The sequence below is a fragment of the Mustela lutreola genome, chromosome 18 (assembly GCF_030435805.1).
Source record: "Mustela lutreola isolate mMusLut2 chromosome 18, mMusLut2.pri, whole genome shotgun sequence".
Taxonomy (NCBI): domain Eukaryota; kingdom Metazoa; phylum Chordata; class Mammalia; order Carnivora; family Mustelidae; genus Mustela; species Mustela lutreola.
In genome coordinates this window covers 4780396-4800020 of record NC_081307.1, presented here as the reverse complement: position 1 = coordinate 4800020, position 19625 = coordinate 4780396, and the positions used below count along the sequence as shown (strand labels likewise).

The 19625-nt window shown below is 46.8% G+C and overlaps 1 protein-coding gene across 13 annotated transcripts in view; it reads right to left on the bottom strand.

Moving 5' to 3' along the window:
* ANK1 (ankyrin 1) overlaps nt 1–19625 on the bottom strand; it is a 207503-nt gene that overhangs the window by 122258 nt on the left and 65620 nt on the right. The window contains exon 1 of one of the 13 annotated variants that reach the window (XM_059155996.1): nt 4933–5081. The exons of the other annotated variants lie outside the window; for them this stretch is intronic. Coding sequence (XP_059011979.1) covers nt 4933–4959 — 27 coding nt within the window. The 5' untranslated portion in view covers nt 4960–5081. Of the gene's footprint in view, nt 1–4932; nt 5082–19625 lie in introns of those variants that run through there. 13 annotated transcript variants of the gene reach the window in all.

Sequence of the window (19625 nt, the reverse complement as noted above, 5' to 3'; positions counted from 1 at the left end):
CTCTGTCTCCTAGTGACAACTGGTGGCCACAGCTCTCTCAGGAGGGAGCCCAGGTTCCAGCCCCTGGGTAGGAGCGCAGGGGTGCTTTGCTGATTGTGTTGGTCTTGGTCCGCCCTTCGGTAAGTTCTCCCTCTGGCACTGCAGGCTGCCTCCATCCCGCCACCTTCCACTCCTCGCTGATTTCAGCCACCCGCTGGCCAGGCGCAGGAGCCGCGGCCGGACGGCTTCCGCCCTGACTGCGCCTTCCTTCCTGTGCGGTGACAGCAAATTCAGGAGATAAATCAGCCTCTACTCAGAGAGCCCGCCGCAGAGGGACGGTGTGGTTAGGGGTGAGCGGGAGGCAGGGAAGGAAACAATTCTCTTTCTCACCAGATCTCTAACTGGTTGTCGCTGCCTGTCAGAGACAACGATGACAAACTTTGAATGTGCCCTGAGCAGAGTCACACAGGCCTCGGTCCACCCTGGACCAATCGCTCGGCCAGCTGGGCCATTAGCCTGTGACAGTCGACTCCTCGGCAGGGCCTGTTGATTTATTTTCCAAATCAATGACCCAACATATTCTTAACACTCAGGTCAATGCGCCTGGTTCGGACAATGCGCCCCACGTTCAAGACCGTGGTTGATGCCAGGGAAAATAGGAGAAATGACTCAAACGTGAGTCAGCTCCAGCCACCCCCGGCTTGGGGGAGATGAGCGACGTGTAAATAAGTGTAAAGAAAGAGACAATGAGAAGGCTCTAAAGGAAGGTTCCAAGAAAGCACAAGGGGAGCGCCAAGGAAGGAGAAACTATCTTGTGAGTTTTTTTTAAATTCCCAGCAGCAGAATATCTTAAAGGTCAACATGGAAACCAATAGGGCAATTTTTGATTACAGGTTTGTGACCAAACTAGTGAGCAGGAGCCAGTCCTGAGGTGCTTCTACAAGGAGTGTGCTGCTCATTCATGAATGCAACCAACTTTCACGAACACCTCATGCTACTTGCCGGGCACTGTGCGACGTGCCCAGGATACAACAGTGAACAAGGCAAGCACACCGCCTCCCAGGTGAAACTCACAAATACAGTATAAAAATTTCCAAGTGCGGCCTGTTGGGTGTGCCCGAAGCAATTCTCATGGGGCCAAGGGGTAGGAAGCAGGACGGGGAAGAGGGAGAGTCTTGTTAAGGAGTCTGGATTCCATCCGAAGGAATGTGAAGCCGATGAAGATTCGATTTATGTATATATTTTAGAGACAGAGACAGCTTGTAAACAGGGGTTGGGGCAGAAGGAGAAGGAGAGTCTCCAGGCGACTCCCTGCTGGGAACCGAGTCTGAATTGCACGAAGGCCTGGATCTCACAACCCTGAGATCATGCCCTGAACTGAAATCAAGTCAGTTGCTCAACCCACTGAGCCACCCAGGCGCCTCCAAGCCACTGACGTTTCGAAGCAGAGGACTGCCGCATTGAGATTTCCCTTTCTACAAAACCATCACGGTGGTGTGTAAAGGAGGGGTCCTGAAGGGTGAGATGCCCTGGAGGAAGTCCATTTGTACATTTTAAAAACTTAGAGCAAATCCAAGTCTCCCCCTTTGTGGCAACGCTACTGTCACAGGCTTACACTCGATGAGCTCTGCTGAGAGCTCCTGTTCCAGAACCACAGTCCGCTTTATCCGTGTGGAGGTCCAGAGGAAGCCGCGAAGGATCACCAGCTGTAATTACCCATTTCTTTACTGCATACGAGTTGGGATTTTAGAGTGGCTTCTGTTTTCGTTTTATTTTACCCATGACAATTTTTTAAGTAAAGAGCATCTGGGGCGCTATTTATTTTCTCATTAAATTGGAGAGTGGAAGGGAAGAGGGGATCATCAATATCCGGGCAGGGCCATGAAGTAGATCATGCAGAACTATGTCAACAACCAGCCCTGTGTATCTCAAAGGAAAAAAAAAAAAAGGCTAAGAACGAATGCACGAGAGGTCAGGAATAACTGCGTGGCCACAGTCTGGTAGGTGGTTCTATTTGGTTGCCCCCTCCTGGGGTTTGGTTTCAAAGGCATTAGGAAGTCAGAGACAGAGGAAGAAGTCAAATGATACCGTGTGTCTAATCCCAAGATCGTGTAACGCTTCTTGTGTCTCCCAGGGTAAAAATAACATTCTTACAATGGTATACAAGAGCCTAGATGTTCTGTACCCTTGCCCCCTCCCCACTCTCCCTCCGACCACCTCTCTGACCTCACCCCTTCAGACTCTGCCCCAGCCACACTCATCTCCTGGTTCTTCCCACTACTCTCATGGGCCTCAGGACCTCTGTATGTGCTATTTCCTCCAAAGTTGTGCATGGCTCTCTCTCTCTCACCTCCTTCAAGTCTTTTCTCAATTGTGTTTTTTTTTTTTTTCTTAAGAAGGAGGTACGAAAACCAATATTCTTTTTTTTTTTTTTTTTAAGAATGCTGCTAACCAAAGTCATCAGTGCCCAAGTTTCCCCCCAAAATCATAATGGATAAATCCAATCATCAGCAGTTTGACATTAGAAATGCTAGCCACACAAACAGTAGAGTCCTGATTAAAATGTCATCGAACCAAGTGGGCCAGCCAGAAAGAAAAGCCTCCAATTCAATACCCTGAGAACCTGATTCAGATAATTGCTTTCCCAAATATCATGAATTCTCTTGGATTCTACAGGTAATCCATCTCAACAGTGAGAACATAACTGAAAAATCTGTAGCTTCTCGACATCGACAAAGCCTAACATTTAAGATTCTTGACATCAAATTGTAATCCTTACAAACGGACTCATGGAATCTAAGTTTGAAACACAGCAGCCAAAGTGAACGTCACGGAGACTCTCTGGGAGCATCTCATTGACATTGCGAATTTCCCAGGCTTCCTAACCCCCTTGCATGTTCCCTGACCCTGCACTTCTCATCTTTCAGCAAAGGAGTGTTCATTTGTTTCCGCTCTGTCTCCTTGCCCTGCTGGAGTGTAAACTCCAAAGGGCAGGGATTTGCTCCTGCTCTGTTCCATTCCCTGCCTGTATTTCCAGTGCCTACAACAGAAGACACGATGAATGTTTATTAAATGTTGAACAGACCTTGAGGACAAAGATTTTCAGTGTCTTTACCTTTAGAAGGCACCCAATTGTCTTATTTACTTTCTTTAATTTTTTTGGCAACAGTAACAACAACAAACAGCTTTTCTCAATAGGCTTCCCTTTGCTTAAATTCAAAATAAGTCAGCTGATTTTTCAAAGACATTGGCCAAATTATTTGGGAGGAAGGGGTGACAACCTGGGTTTTAGAAACTAATTGTTACTGGCCCCTGAAGTCTAGGGTCGGCTGAGTTGATACGACCCTGCTTATAAAAAACAACCTTCCAGGGCATCTGGGTGGCTCGGTCCTTAAGCATCTGACTTCAGCTCTGGTCATGATCCTGGGGTCCTGGGATTGAGCCCCATATCAGGCTCCCTGCTCAGCAGGAAACCTGCTTCTCCCTCTCCCACTCCCCCAGCTTGTGTTCTCTCTCTCACTGTGTGTCTCTCTCTCAAGTAAATAAATAAAATCTTAAAAAACAAAAACAAAACAACCTTCCATGCTATGCTTCCTTTTCTACTGTTTTCATCTTCAGCTGCACAACAGACCCAGTAGCCAGAAAAAAATAAGGCTTTCCCTAGGCTATTTGGGTGATGAAAGTCATCATGCTCATTTTAAACATTTGTCATACCCATTCCTTATTCCTATAAATACGTCTTGTCTTGGGTCTTGTGCCTGCTGTGCCATTCACGTCCCCTCCCCAAGCTCTGAGTTCTGTCAGGAACAGCCTCCAAGACTCCCTTTCCAACCGTGGCCTCAGGTTGCCTGGTCAGTGAAAGGAAAAGCCTCAAATGTACATAAGCTGGCTCCTGCTTGCTGTCCGAGAGGCTCAAAGCCAGAGACCTGAGGTTCCTGCACAGTCCCTCCCCTTCCCGGGGAAGAAAATCAATCACCAGGAAGACAATTTGTAAAGATGTGAAACCGCTAGAAAGAAATCCCCACTTCATGTGGTTTCCCTTGTACCCACACACGTCTACACAGGTTAGACAGCTCGATGCTTTCCCAGGTGACTACACTAGGGTCCCTCTGAGCATGTGGCCTGGGGTCCACCCCTGGCCTCTGAATCCCCCACCCAGACCAACAACCACACCCTGACACAGGACACGTAAAAACAATCGAGCGGTGTTGCTGCTAGATGGTGATACGTCCCATCATCACAGGAGAATTGGGGGTGGGAAAGGGTGGCCCTCTGTAACGCTCCATTGCCACTTAAAGAACTTCCACCAGACCCCAGCTCCCAGAGCCGCTCTGGAGCTTTTGCCCCTCGTTCTTATACTTTTCCCCGTCTAGTAAGTTAGCAGCGTAAATCCAAAGTTCAGTGCTTCAAGAACAGGGAAGGCGCCACGATGAGGTAACTGAATTTTGTGGGTCATTGCGGATACAGGCAAGCTCTCCTTCCGAATGAAGCTGACCCAGGCCCCCTGTTAGAGCAGCCCAAATTCTCACGTGTCCTTATTCTCCTCCAGGGCCACTGGCCTGTGAAAACACAACTGAAATAGACACTGCTCTGCAGACTCAAAGGGAAGCTTCTAGAATCTCAATAGACCAAAGAAGGACCAGAATCCAGAGATCCTTCTTCCCAAACCCTAATGCAGACAAGACAACCTTCAGGGAACCAGGGAGGTGGAACTCCGTCAGACAGCAAATCCCGGGCTGTAAAACACACGAGCCGCACTAACTGAGTCAAGCAGAGGCCACCTGCCACCTTCAGCGACCAAGCGACTGAGCGCTGACGCTGCTCTAAAGCCTGGAGCGCAGGGCGCGGGTGGGGGGCCCCCCCCGCAGGCGAGCACGCAGCCCGCTCCGCTCCCTCGCCGGCCCCCTTCCCGAGCTCCACCCGTCCCTCCCGAGCACCTGCTCCAGCACTCACTTTGAGGAAGCCCCTCGGGAAGGGCATGCCGGTCCCTAACCAGGATCCCGCCGGGGGTCCGTCGCGGTCCGCTGTGGGAGCAGCTGGGGCTGCGGGGCGCGCCGCGCCTGTGCCGGGCGGGAGGCCGTCTGGAGGCGGGCGGTCGCGGCGCGCAGCCCTCCGACGGCCTTATCGGCGGCAGAGGCGCGCTATCGGGCGGCCCCGGGGCTCAGCGCGCGGGCGGAGGGGAGGCGCCCGCCTGGGGCTGGCAGATTACAGCAGCGCCCCGGCCGGCTCCCGCTCCCCCGCGGGCGCCCGGCCCCGCTCCCCAGGCCGCGGCCGGCGCGGCCCCTGCAGAGAGCCCCCCCACGGGGGCCGTGAGCCCGGCGGGCCAGCCCCTCACCCAGCTGCGCCGCAGGGAGGCGAGGGAGAGCCCGCCTGCCGCCTCTCCCCGTCCGCCGGCCCAGGGCGGGTTTGGGGTGCGGGGGTCTTGCAGAGGCGGGGCTGCCCAGAGGAGGCTGCAGGAGGAGGAGAAGCCCCCCCCCCCCCGGTGGGGGCAGCCGGCCTTGCATGGGCAGAGGACTGTGGGGGAGCCGCTGGCCTTCTGGGCTCCCCAGCCCTGGTGTTCACATGCTTTCACGGCGAGGGGGAGGGGCAAGGGGGGAAAAGAGGGGGCCGTGTTCCTTAATTGCTGATTTGCAGGGAATCTGGGCACAACCTTAATAACATCGGGGCCAAAAATAACAGCGTTCCTGGGAACCAGAGGTGAGTCACCACAAACAGCGACCAGGAGGGAAGGGGGGCCCCGGGCAGCTCCCCACCCCACGGCGGCCAGGAGGTGGGGGCTGCCCACAGAGCCCCGGCTGGGCCGGTCCTGGCAGAGCTGTTGCTGGCTTGCCTTGGGAAGCCTTCTTTCTGGGCATCTGTGCCTCCTACAGGGGGATGGGGCCCATCTGCCCTGAGTGGCTTTATCCGGTGAGAACACTGCGCCCCTGGAGTACCAGTTGGTGCCTGGCAGAGGGGACCGATGACCCAAAGGAGCTGAACTGTAAGAACCCAAGGACTCCCTGGGACCAGGCAGGCTCCCTGGGGCTTCCTGGAAGTGGCGTCACCTAGATGGAGCTGCTGCTTCCATGCCATGTATCCTCCCTTTCCTTTCCAGAGGTGCACAGACCCCGCTGCCGGAGTCTTGCCTGGGAAGGGTCCCTCTCACCTTGCTCACGTGCCTCTCAGCCTGCGGCTAGCCTGAGACTGGTCCAGGTCCCCTGACAGGCAGCCATCTGGCTTTGGAGCTTTTCTGCAGATCCAAACGGGTCCTGCTGTGAAGGCACAGCTGTTGTGGAAAACGCCACCGAGGGCCGCTCTGTGGCCCTCTGTTTTCCACAGCAGCTGGAAAGCCCCCCAGTGGAGGCCAAGGCCACTTCCAAGCAGACCAGCACCTGACGTGGTCTGGCGAGGGCAAAAGCAGGTTCTAGGCCACACCTAGACAAGTAATAACACAATCATTACCACACAAGTCCACACAGATGTCTATTGAAGCATATGATTCCAAACAATGGCTTTTTTTTTTTTAAGGGGCCCAGAAGCCTAAAAGATGTAAAAGCAGGTCCCCAACAACTCTGCCACAGGACAAATGGTCTTCCTTAGCAACAACCACTGGGCTAGGCTAGCTGGTGACAGAGTCCCGCCGGCCTGTACCCCCCTCGCGTGCAGGAGCGACTTTGGAGTCAACTGTAGGGGAATTGGTACATAGCAAGCGCTCAGTAAAGGTTTCTGGAATGGGTCCATGGCTGTCACCAGCAGTGTGATAAGAACAAGAAGCCATTTCACCATCCAGGGAAGAGGAGAGTCTAGATTCCAGGCTCTGAAGGAGAAAATGTCAGCAGGTAAACATGGCACATAACACAATTTAGAGAAGGCCCTGAGAGTAGAAACTCCTCTCAAATCTTAGGCGAGGGTGGACGTCAGGCAGGCTTGGTTCTTTGTGTGAGGTCCTTGTGTGGTGCTTCCTGCGGCAAGACAGTGCCTCCCAGGTCCCTGAGCCCTAGGCTGGCAGCTGAGCTCTGGGAATCAGGGCGCCTCAGAACTTTACCCCAGAAGGGGGTACCCTCCCCTTGGCAATGCGAGGCTCCTCTCCTGCGGATACACAGAGTCGGGGAAATGGCCGGGCACATGTGGAGTCAACCAAACAACCAGGCTAAAGGGAACGGGACCACATGCAAGCCTCTGGGTCTCGAATAACTAGACCCACGATGAGCTTGAGATCCCTGAATTCCTACCTGGAGCAGGGCTCCTGGGACAGTCAGGCTAGAGATGAGTCATGTGGGCTGAAGTGGTATTTAGCACTCTCTTGTCAGCAGATCTGCCACAAAATACCTTTCTCTTTTCTTAACCTCTAAAAGGGAGGCGCAAAGCCGTCCCAGTGTGCAAAGTGCAGGCCCAGGCCATCTCGGGATTGAGAGGATGCCTTGAAATTCCACTCCCTTCCACCCTGGTGCTTCTCAAGCTCCTCTGCTCTTGGTTTGATTTATTTGTTTACAAATAGGCTCATACCCAGTGCTCACTGTGTGGTAGGGGCTGTTCTGAGCACTTGACATTCACTCATACAATCCTTATAATTTCCCTGTGAGGGATTCCTCTCATTAGGCCCAGTTTACAGATGAGGAAACTGAGGAATGAAGTGATTGAAAACCGACTTAACAGGCAGAGAGTTTCCAGCCCAGGCAGTCTGGATCTAGGGTCTGGAGGCCAACTCGGTCACTTTGCTTGGGGATCCATGCTTTAATTTTGTTCACAGTTAGCCAATCCATTTTCTTTAATATTAATTTATATTAATATGTTAGTATTAATTAATTATCCATTAATTGATTTTCCTTAATAGGAACTTTTTCATTCCAGGAGTGATAAGCACGGAATTCAACAACTGTTGAACATTTCAAGTTCTCTTGTTTCAGGTTCTATTTTTCAAAGATGATAAATAAGTCAATAGAAAAAGTGTTTAATAGGTTTTTCATAAAAGTAATAAGACCTCCTCATTGAAAAACATTTGAAAATGGAAGGCAGTGCATATAGTCTTTCATCCGATTCCTTCTACCTCTTGTCCCCACCCTCCCCAGACAGATGCAAACACCCTCCTAAACTTTGCGTCTGTCATTCCTTTGCTTCTCTTTATAGTTTTACCCCTTGTGTAGGTATTGTTCAGCTTTGCATGTTTTCCTAACTTTGAGTAAGTGGAGTTACACTGGACAGACTCTTCAGCTTATTTGCATTTTTTAAAAAGATTTTATTCATTTATTTGACACAGAGAGAGACAGCAAGAGAGGGAACACAAGCAGGGAGAATGGGAGAGGGAGAAGCAGACGCCCAGCCAAGCAGGAAGCCCGATGCCGGGCTCAATCCCAGGACCCTGGGATCATGACCTGAGCCCAAGGCAGACGCTTAACGACTGAGCCACCCAGGCACCAGCTTATTTGCATTTTATTTATTTATTTATTTATTTTTAAATTAAATTTAATTTTTTTTTAAAGATTTTATTTATTTATTTGACAGACAGAGATCACAAGTAGGCAGAGAGGCGGGCAGAGAGAGAGAGAGGAGGAAGCAGGCTCTCTGCTCAGCAGAGAGCCCGATGGGGGACTCAATCCCAGGACCCTGAGATCATGACCTGAGCCGAAGGCAGCGGCTTAACCCACTGAGCCACCCAGGCACCCCTACTTATTTGCATTTTAATGCAACATGATGTTTCTGAGATTCAGCCAGGAGTCATCTATTAATTTTCACCGCTGTACGGTATTCCATTGTATGCAAACACCACAAATTATTTATCCATTTTACTGCTAATGGAATCTGAGCTGTCTTCAGCTTTTTACTTTTAAAACATTATCGCTATGAGGCTTCTTATGCGATCATTGCTAGACTTGTCTAGTGTGAACACCAGCAGGAGCAGAATTACTTAACTGAGTCTTTAGCTTGCCTGGATAATGCCGAGTTGTTTTTGAACCTGGCTCTTCAGATTGTACTCCCGATACCAGGGTGCGCAGTGGCTCCTTGAGCTCATCAGACTTTTAAACTTTTGTCAAACCCGTAGGTGTAAAATGGTACTGCATTACAGTTTTAATTTGCATTTCCCTAATTAGTTGGGCATCTTTTCACATGTTCACAGGCCACTTGTTTTTCATCTTCTGCGAAAGTACTGGTCCCATGGTTCATCTCTTTCCTTTTTAAAAAAAGTATCTTTTGGGGGCACCTGAGTGGCTCAATGGGTTAAGTGTCCAACTCTTGGTTTAGGCTCAGGTCCTGATCTCAGGGTGGTGGGAAATCCAAGCGCCGAAGTGGGCTCAGCTCAGCCTAGAGTCGGCTTGTCCCTTTCCCTACCCCCATGTGCTCTCTCTTTCTCTCTCTCTCTCTCTCACTCTCAGTCTCAAATAAATTAATAAATAAAATATTTTTAAAAATAAATAAAATAGTTTATCTTGATGAACAGAACTTGTCCATCTTAATGTAGTTAAATATATCAATCATTTCCTCTCTGGTTGGTGCTTTTTCTGTCATATTTAAGAACTCCTTCCCTAGCCTGAGCTCATATGTACATTTTCCTGTATTACAAATACTTCATAGTTTTGATCATTATATTTAGATCTTTAGATCCACGGGACTTATTTTTATGTGCAGTGTGAATTAACATTTTTGGTTTTTCCATATAGATCCTTGATTATCTTAGCACCATTTACTGAACAGCCTGTCCTTTCTCCATTGAAGTACGGCCCCATCTCCATCATATACGCAGGTTCCACGTACAGGTGTCCCCTGGGCTCTCTCTTATTACCTACCCACTGGCCTGTGCACCTGTCTCGCCTCCAATATCACACGGTCTTTATTGCTATTACTTTATCATAAGCTTAATATTGTTTGTAATAAGTCTTACTACCTCCTTGCTTTAGTCCTCTTTAAAAATATCAAAGCTTTTCCCCTTAAACAAGTAGAAAAAGAGGAGTATAATAAACCCAAGAAGAAAAAAAATTTAAAAGATCAGAAACCAATGAAATCGGAAACAGAAAACAACAAAGAAAATCAGGAGACTGGCTTAGACACAAAACTGGACAAAAGAGAGTTGGGGTCTATTTATGCCTTGCACTGAAATAACTGATTTTAGTTTTTGATTCGTAAGTTAGGAAATTCATTTTTAGGATCTTAATGTAATATTAGCCCTTGTACTGAATCATCATATCTGGTTACTGTAGTTCTAAACTATTTGGCAGTTCATATTATAGACTTGGGAGTGTTTCTTTTGTAGTCCATCAATTTCACACTTAAATAAAAAGCATGTGTTTTGAATATGTTAAAAAAGAAAGTATCAGATCTTCTCTTGGCCCTTTACTTTTCTTGTACATTTAGGAAAATGCCACACACACACACACAAAAAAAACTAGAGATTTTGATTGCAATTACATAGAATTCATTTATCAATGTCCAGAGAATCAACTTTATGATATTAAATCTTTCAATTGTATACACATGGTACTGTATATTTGTATATACATTCAGATCTTTAATGTTTTATAATTTTATAATTTTCCCCATAAAAGATCTTTCCCATTTTCTTAAGGTTTTTTTCCTTGGGACCTGGTTATCTTAATGCTGTTAAAAGCGAAATCTTTTATTTGATTATATTTTTGTTTGGTTATTGCAGTATATAGGAATATTATTAATTTTGTGTCTTGAACTTGTAGCCAGCAGTTGTGTTGAGCCCCTGTGTTAGTCCTAATAGTCTGTGTTCATAATTTTCTTTGATTTTTCTCTACAAACATTACTCACAACTGAGGACATTTTGATTTCTTTTGTGCCTTTTGTACCCCCAGTTTCTTTTCTTGTCCTATTACATTGGCTAAGACATCCAGAACACTGTTGAATGGAAACAGTAATATCAGCATATTTATCGAGTCACTGACTTAAGTGGGGCTGCTTTTAAAGCTCCATTAGTAAGTATGAAGCTGTGTAGGCTATTTAGTGGGTACTATTTAGCAGTTAAGGAGGGTAGATTTTGGTCTCAGTTTATTAAAAGTTTTTAATCAGGAATGAATGTTGAAATTAAAGTCTTTGTTTTCCTTTTCTGTGAAGTTGCATCACATTAATGGATTTTTCCAAGGCTAAACTATCCTTGCATTCCTGAATTAGACTCTTCTTGGCCATCCTATAGTACTTTCAGTATAGCACTACTGAATTAGAGTTGCAAGGTTCTATATAGGCTTTTTGCATTTATAAATCATATTGGTTGTATTAATTTGGTACTGCTGCATGCCACATTTCTCCAAACTTTTAGGCATTTAAAATACATGCAGATTTCTTACTTCACAGCTTCTGCATATCAGCAGCTCAGGACCAGCTTATCTGGGTGTTCTGGCTTTCATGACATTGCAGTCTTTTGTGAAGTTGCAGTCAAGATGTCAGCTAGGGTTGAGGACATCCACTTGCTTCACTGGGGCTGCAGATTCCACTTCCACAGTCCTCAAATGCCTATTGGTGAAAAGCTTCAATTCTTCATCTCCTGGACCTATCCTTGTGTGTCCTCATGGTGTGGCCACTGGCTTCCCCCAGAGTCATCCAAGAGAACACAATAGAAGCCACAAGCGTTTTAATGACCTAATTTGGACATCACACATCGTAACTTCTACCATCTCCTATGTGTTAGAACCAAACCACTAAAATCCAGCCCACACTTGATGAGGGCATTGTCAAAGGAAGGGTGTCAAAGTATCTGTAAATCTATTTTAAAACTACGATATTGGCCAGTTGTTTTCTTTTCTTATCTTTTGATGTCTTACCATGCTGTACTAAACTCATAGATGAACTGGGGGTTAGCTTTGCTTCCTCTTCTAGTGTCTCCAATGATTTGTCTTTGAGGGGCATTCATTGTTGCCTGCAAAATCTAGTCCTCATGTTTTAATTCAAAGAGACAGCGACTACAGGGGAGGGGGACTACTGATTTGCTCTATTTAATGCTATACATGTATTCAGGGTACAAGTTTGTTAAGATATCAAAATCTGGGAAACATATTCAAGATACTGAAAACTTTGCTCTCATTCTCTTAAACATCTTGTTCCACTCAGCATTGGCATAAAGTGCTGCAAAATACTTACATTCAGGCAAAACATAAAATAGAGGAGTGACCTCATTTTTAAAAAAAAAGGATTTCACCATGAAAAGTTGGAGAAATTAAAAGCTTAAAAAGTTTAAGTCGTAAGCACTTAGTTAATAAAAAATAATCCAATGGTAGACTCCCACTTATTCTGGTAAATTTAAGGTAGTGGTTTGCGAACTTTTTCGTTCTTAGGACCCTTTTACCCACTCAACATAATGGAGGACCCCATAGATGTTTTTTGTAAATATTATATTTTTCAGTATCTACTGTGTTAGAACTTAAAACTGAGAGTTTTAAAAAACGAGTGTGGCGCACCTGGGTGGCTCATTGGTTTAAGCCTCTGCCTTCAGCTCAGGTCATGATCTCAGGGTCCTGGATTGAGCCCCGCATTGGACTCCCTGCTCCGCAGGGAACCTGCTTCCCCCTTTCTCTACCTACTTCTCTGCCTACTTGTGATCTCTCTCTCTGTTAAACAAATTAATAAAATCTTAAAAAAAAAAACAACCAGTGTGTACTATTTCATTTAGACATAGCATGATAAGCCCATTTTACATTAACACAGATAAAATTTTCATGAAAAATAATTATATTTTCCAAAATAAAACAAAATTTACCAAGCAGGGGATTGTTGCTCTACACTTGGCAAATCTGTTTATAATCCTGGTTTAAGAAAATACAGCTGAATTGTCATGGCTCTTTCTGCATTCAAGGGCTTGCCATATGTTGTTTGGGTGGTGATAGATGCCTGAAGACCTGGCCTCAGCCGGGGAAGGCGGACTGTTTTCACATGTGTTCCATTAACGGAGTGCATTCTTGTTAGCACACCAAAACTCCGCAAGCAGTCCTCTCTTAAAGGTTAGTTGCTGTGTGAATCTCGTCAAATATCAATGAACTTTTCCTGTTCTTTACAGTGTGAGAGAATGAGAGGGAAAGGCCAATGACATTTAGCATGGTGAGAACAGGCTTGGCCTCCGGAGCTCGGGAAAAGAATGGGTGGCTCCCTGAGTCCTTTGAAACTGCAGACCGAGGTAGTCGAATAGTGTCTGGTGCTGAGACTCCCGGCACCAGAGGATGAGAGACTAGACAGGAACTCCTGGGTCCTCACCATGAAGAGGAAACTGAGTCTAGGGATTTTGCAGAGCAGAGGCCCCCGAGTCCCTGCTCTTGCCACTGCTCGGTGAAAAGAAGAAGAGGGAGATCAAGAAAGAGGAAGAGTCGCCAGGCGGTGTTCTACGACGGTGTTCTAAGGTAGCAGACCATGACCCACTCCACTTTGGATAGTTGGGTGGGCTAGTGAATCAATCGAAGGATCTTTTAGGTCCTTCCTGGCCCCAGAAGTCCCTTGTTTATGCTCGCATTTGGCCATTCTCTTAGTTGGACAGTCCCTTCATCAAGAGACTTGCGAAAAAGGTCATCAAATTCAAATCAATAAAACTACTTCTTATCATTTTTTTCTTTTTTTAAAGAATTATTTATTTATTTGAGAGAGAGAGAGAGAGAGCATGAGCATGGGGAGACAAGAGAGAGGGGGAGAGAGAGAGAATCTCAGGAAGACTCCCTGCTGAGCGAGGAGCCCAATGTGGGGCTTGACCTCATGACTCTTGAGATCATGACCTGAGCTGAAATCAAGAATTAGACACTTAACTGACGGAGTCACCCAGGCGCCCCTGGACTTCTCATTTTTTTAAGAGGAGGGACGGAAGAATTCAATACTTGACCATAATAATAATAGCATTTATTAAGCACTTACCATGTGCTCATTCATTCATTAACCCATTATTTCTCTCCTTCCTCCATCTTCCCTCCCCCGCTTCTCAGTCACTCTCCTCCTCTCTCTGTCTCTCTCCCTAGCTCTCTTTCTTCCAATACTCACCAAGCACTATTATGTGCCAAGCACGTTACCATGTACACAACAGTAAACAAAGCAGACACAGTCTAAACACTTCATGTCCATTATCCACTTAGTAACCCAACAATAGCTGGGGTAGCCACGGTCATAACCGCCATTTTAGTGATGACGTCACTGAGGTGGGAAAGGTACTTACCAAACGCACAGAGCTAGAGAAGGAATCCAGGTCTCACTCGGAGCTGTTCCCCCATAACCACAATAGTGTATTGTCTCCAGAATGGCAGTGGGTCGCTGGTAGCTTCTCTGAATTTATGCTTCCCTGGAGTCCAGGGTGGAAAACCCAGTCATCATAGTCCTACCCCTTCTCACTCTCTCATCTCCTTTCACTGAACATCTAAGCCAACACTGGGAATCTTGTATCCCAGAGCAGGGACGTGGCTTCATCAACTTGACTGGAATGGCAGTTAAGAGCTGGCTGCGTACCAGGACGGGTCACTCCATGGTGGGGGTTGGGGGAGACTTGGTCATGAGGACAATAGCAGCCAAGGTGGGGGAAGTGCCAGTTACAGCTCTGATCATCTCTAAGAGATTCTGAGGAAAGAGGTGGAAATCTAAGGACATGACTTTCTCTTATTTTGAAATTTGAGGGTGAAATACTGGTCTTCCAGGGGCCCTCGCTGAAGAGAGTCAGATTTATGTCACTGAACTCCCTTCCCCACGTGTGTCTATAAGGGGGAGGAGAAGAAAGGGGAGCACTGGAGAAAGTGGGGTGGGGGAGAAGGAGGAGGGAAGGGGAATGGAGGAGGGCGGGGAAAAGACTACTTTTCTGGAGGAAGAGCCTGTTGGACCTGTCCCCAGGTCACCAGCTATCTGCTCCGAAGCCAGACACACAAAGGGGTTCTTCTGGAGAGGCTCAGTGAGCCCAGCGCTTTGTGGCTATCTGCTGTCCAACTTACACATCTCTGCAGCCCAACCACCCTGCAACCTCCAGTCCCACTCAAACTCCAGTGGGGTCATTTCAACTCCAGAACAATTTTTCCCGAAAGCCCCTCATCACAGTAAAAGCCCTGGACTAAGAGTCAGACAGTTTCAGTTTGAACTGAGCCTTTGTTACTTCAGGATCTAGAACCTGGGACTTGCTCTTTACTCTTTCTGGACCTCAGTTCTCCTCATCTGTAACATGGGTACAAAAATACCTTCTGGGCTTGCTTCACAGGATATTTACAAGGATGTCAATAAGTGTTCTATCTAAAAGCACTTTGTTATTATCAACTGAAATAATAATCATGTTTCTAGATAATATAGTCCAAGAATGATAAATGACCTAATTTATGCATTCCCCTGTGTCTGACAATTCAACAAGCTGGAGACTTTTTCAGCAGTATCCAAATGCCTCTGGTGCCCACTCACCTCCTGGGCCACGCATAGATTTCTCCAAGTTGACTTCCTATCCAACTGGAGGAACATACTTATTTCTTTAAACACACAGGCAGTGGGAATTTGTCATAAGATAAACTTTAAAAAAAAAAATAATGAGATAGTTTGGAAAATGTTAAAAGAGCCCATCATCTCACTCTCTGAATATAACCACTATTGTGACTAGAAGATTATATCGAAACAGGGTCATGTACCCAGGCTTTGGAGTCAGACAGACTTGGGTTCTACCACTTAGCAGCTGCAAGACCTTGGGGGCACCTTACTGAGGGCTCTCAGTCCCTGAGTTACCTCTGCCCTGAGAAAAGAATAGAGATGCTCCTTCCGGTGGGGGAGGGGAGCTGCTGAGAGGAGGAAGTTGGGGGAACAGGGGTGTAGAGCCCTGCCCACAGCCAGTGCTCAGGAAATGTTAGCTGCTGTTATTAGTCCAGTGACTATCCCAACGACTTTAAAAAATGCACACGTAGTATACGCAAACATACATATGTTTTCAAAAATAGGAGTCATGAGTTTTTATAACCTGCTTTTGTTAACAACACATCAAAAATGTTTTTTCACATGAGAAAAATACACATCTTTTCTGTGTCATCTATTTTTTTTTAAGATTTTATTTATTTATTTGAAAGAGAGCATGAGAGAGAGAGGGAGAGAGAGAGGATGAGCAGTGGGAGAGAGTCAAAGGGAGAGGGAGAAGCAGGCTCCCTGCGGAGCAAGGAGCCCAACGTGGGGCTTGATCCCAGCACCTTGGGATCATGACCTGAGCCAAAGGCAGTCGCTTAACCAATTGAACCACCCAGGTGCCCATCTGTGTTACTTTTTAATACCTTCAGGGTAAGGCATCCTTCGTCCTCCGGATGTTTGTGACCTCATTTAACCGGCCCCCTATTGCTAAACACTTAAGATTCCCCCCCCCCCTTTTTTGCCAATTTAAATAGTGTTACAATTAATATCATTGCGCTCTTGCATGTGATGATTTCTTTAGGATCCTTTCCAGATATTTTTCTAGACCGGCTAGAGTCAAAGGTTGTGAACATTTTTGTGGTGTTGATAGGTTGTATCAATTTTCCTCCCCCCCAGAATGTTTTCTGCCCCAGCTAGACATGCGCGTTTGTTTGTTTTTAACTGTTTGAAAAATGGACTTCTTACTGTAGGATCATCACCCCACAATACTGACCCAGCTGCATGCCAGTCTCCATCTTGCTTGGGAGCCTGACATGGACAGCCAGACCCACGCGATCACATTAGTGTGCCTCCATCCAGGGCCAGCGCTTGCCTGGTGACACGCTTTCAAGAACTGTCCTTAGCTGGGGAGTCGTCTTAATCCCCACTGCGACCTCAGTCCTCACAGTTTATACTGTATTTTCTTTGTGCGTAGGGCTGGTTAAAGACCACCTGTTTCGGCCGTTCCATATGCTGCCTTAGCAGAGATTTATTTAGCTAATTATCCCAACCCTTCGAGGATCCATAAAACAAACACGGCATTTACACCAAATACGCACCTCCGTAAAAAACCTCCAAACCAGCGGGAGGTTTCCGTCTTACAATAATCGTGGTAATCATGTACATTTGTAGAGCAATTTGCAGTTTGCAAGCATAATGACCTACACTATGATGTGTAATACTCAAAATGATCCCAGGATTTTTATTATTATTAGAAGTTCTTATCATTTCTGTTTTACAGAGGGCGAGACTGCAACTCAGAAAATCATACTGAGTTGCCCGTCCTACAGCTAATTAGTGACTGAGGCTGGAATCTGTTCTGGCTAAATCCTAGATGCTCGCGCCACGCCACGTCTCCTGCTTTGTGAACATGAATCAGTCACATTGTTGAGGGTTAAGGGATCACTGGTATTCTCCTACAGGGTATCCGATGGATGGGGGTGGGTGGTGTGTGGTGGGGGGTTGGTTAGAGGTGAGGAGGAAGGATAAGAGAGAGACGGAGAGAGGGAGAGGGAGAGAGAGAATTTCACTTTGGGTTTCCTAAAATTCTAGCTTAACCTCTGATCAAATGATAATGATATTTAAAGCTGAATATTCTGGGGGTCCCTGGGTGGCTCAGCTGGCTACCCGTCCAGACTCCTGATTTCCATTCAGGTTCTGGAATCAAGGCCCAGGCTGTGCTGGGGGAGGGGAGCAGTGTCTGCTGGAGACTCTCCCTCTCCCTCTATGCCTCCCCCCACCCATGCCCTCTCTCTGTCTCTCTTTCAAATATATATATATATATTTTTAAGCTGACTATTCTGTCTCAGGATCATTCTGCAACCTGGAGGGCATTTAGACTCCTAAAATCTTCAGTTTATGCCTTCAGATGTGGCACGGATGGTCTGATTATTTATAGTCTGGCATTTCCTAAACTAGGCAGTGTTTGGGGAGGAAGTCAGCCATCCTGCCAAATGCTGAATGTTCACAATTCAGCTGAATAATGAGGGAATCTAACGTTTCAGGGTAGAAGGTATAAAGGCGGAGGCTCTGATTGGTTCTCCTTGGCAAGGTAAATCTCAGGCCCAGGTCAGACTTGCCACCCCCTTCCCTGTGGTCAGGGATCCGGCCTGCCTGGAAAGGAGCTGGGTTTCCACAGGGAAGCCATCTGCGGCTCCTCCGCAGAGACGGCCCGAAGCCAGATCAGAGTCTCTAATGGCCCGCACCCCCGCTGTCGACGGACCCCGGCTGCGGTCCTTCATTTCACACTGGCTCTTGGAACTCAAAGTGCAAAGAGACCTTACAGGTCATCTAGTGTCCGATCCCTTCTTGTGACATCCCCGACGGAGTGGAGCCGCCTCCCCTTGACCTTCCAGAACAATGTGTCCCAGAGGCTCAGAAGGTCACACACAGGGACTCCCCAGCTTCGGTCCCAGTTCTGCCCACCCCCACCTCCCTCCCAGGTTTAGTCCCCACGTGGCTCAGACTGCCTCCCTCCCAGGCCCCAAGCCCAGGTCCTGCCCAGGGTGGGGATAACCACAGTATCCACCTCACGGTGCTTCTCTAAGGACCAAGCTAGATCGCATATGACCAGTGTTCCCCACGGCGCCTGCGCATAATAGATGCTCAATAAATGTAACCGTGATTTTTGCGACTTGGTTTTCTCCAAGCCGACTTTTAGTCTGTCCACGCCTCTCAGGGTCTTTCATTAGGACATCCTGACGAAACACTCAAGAAAGCAGTCATGATCTCTGTCCGTCTGCATACCTGTCATGCTCCACCTGCCCCAGAGTTCAGTGAATATGCTTGCTGGGTCTGCAAACAGGAACCTAGAAGGTTAACTAGTCCACACCTGAGGACTGTTTGCCTCCCAGGGCTGGTCTTGCTTCAGTAAGAAGCCTACTTTGGGTAGAGTTGTTCAACTAGTTAGGTTGTCCAAGTCACTTAACTGTTCTCATCCACCCCGGATGTTTTCAAAGATATTAGCAGAGACTCTGCCAATATAAACCATGTCCAACATAGAAAATCAAAATTTTATGTTAAAAAATAAATATATGGAGAGTTCTAGTGTTTTCTTTCCTTGCTGAAAAGGCTGGCCTTGCTGCCAGGAGTCACGGTCCCTATAGTATTCTCCTTTTGCAGAGTGCTGGGCACATTTGTTGGTAATGAAATCCCTTTGTTTATGATATAACCACCATGTGGCATTTAAGAAATACTTTATTTTATTGTTGTTATGTGTGTACATGTTTGTCTCCTCTATTAAAAGGAGAGCTCTTTGGGGGACAGAGACTGCAGTATAACCATCACTAGATGTCATCCAAGCACAGGGCTTTAAACATAATCGATGCTCAGTGACTACCTGTCAAGTGGACCATGAATCTGTGTATGCATGAGAAAAATGAATGAATGACTGATTTCTCCCAATAAATTATTGTTGAGTATTATAAAGTAAATGAGTTTATTTAGGCAGGGCTCATTCCTGGTGAACCCATACTAGCTGCCACAGACCATGATTTTCCCCTAACTGGTCATATACCATCTGTTTAATAATCCATTCTAATTTTCTTCTTAGGAATTTGGCCTTGTGAAATCAGCTTTCTTGAAAAGCGAGACATCTACCTGCTTCCAGTCTCCTCTGTAGTTCTTCAAGACTTTTCCAATATGCCCAAGAGTGTCTCTGTGGCCACATGTCTGAATACTGGGCACCGGGAGGGACCTGCTCCAGACAAGGAGACCTGAGTCCATTCAACACCTGTGTGCTAACGTAACGGCTGGTCTGAAACAAGGTGGGGTGGTTCAGTTGAGCAGACTCCGCAAAGTCTCCAAACTTTTCAGATTGTTCACTGTCATCAATAAAAATATTTTCGAGCATA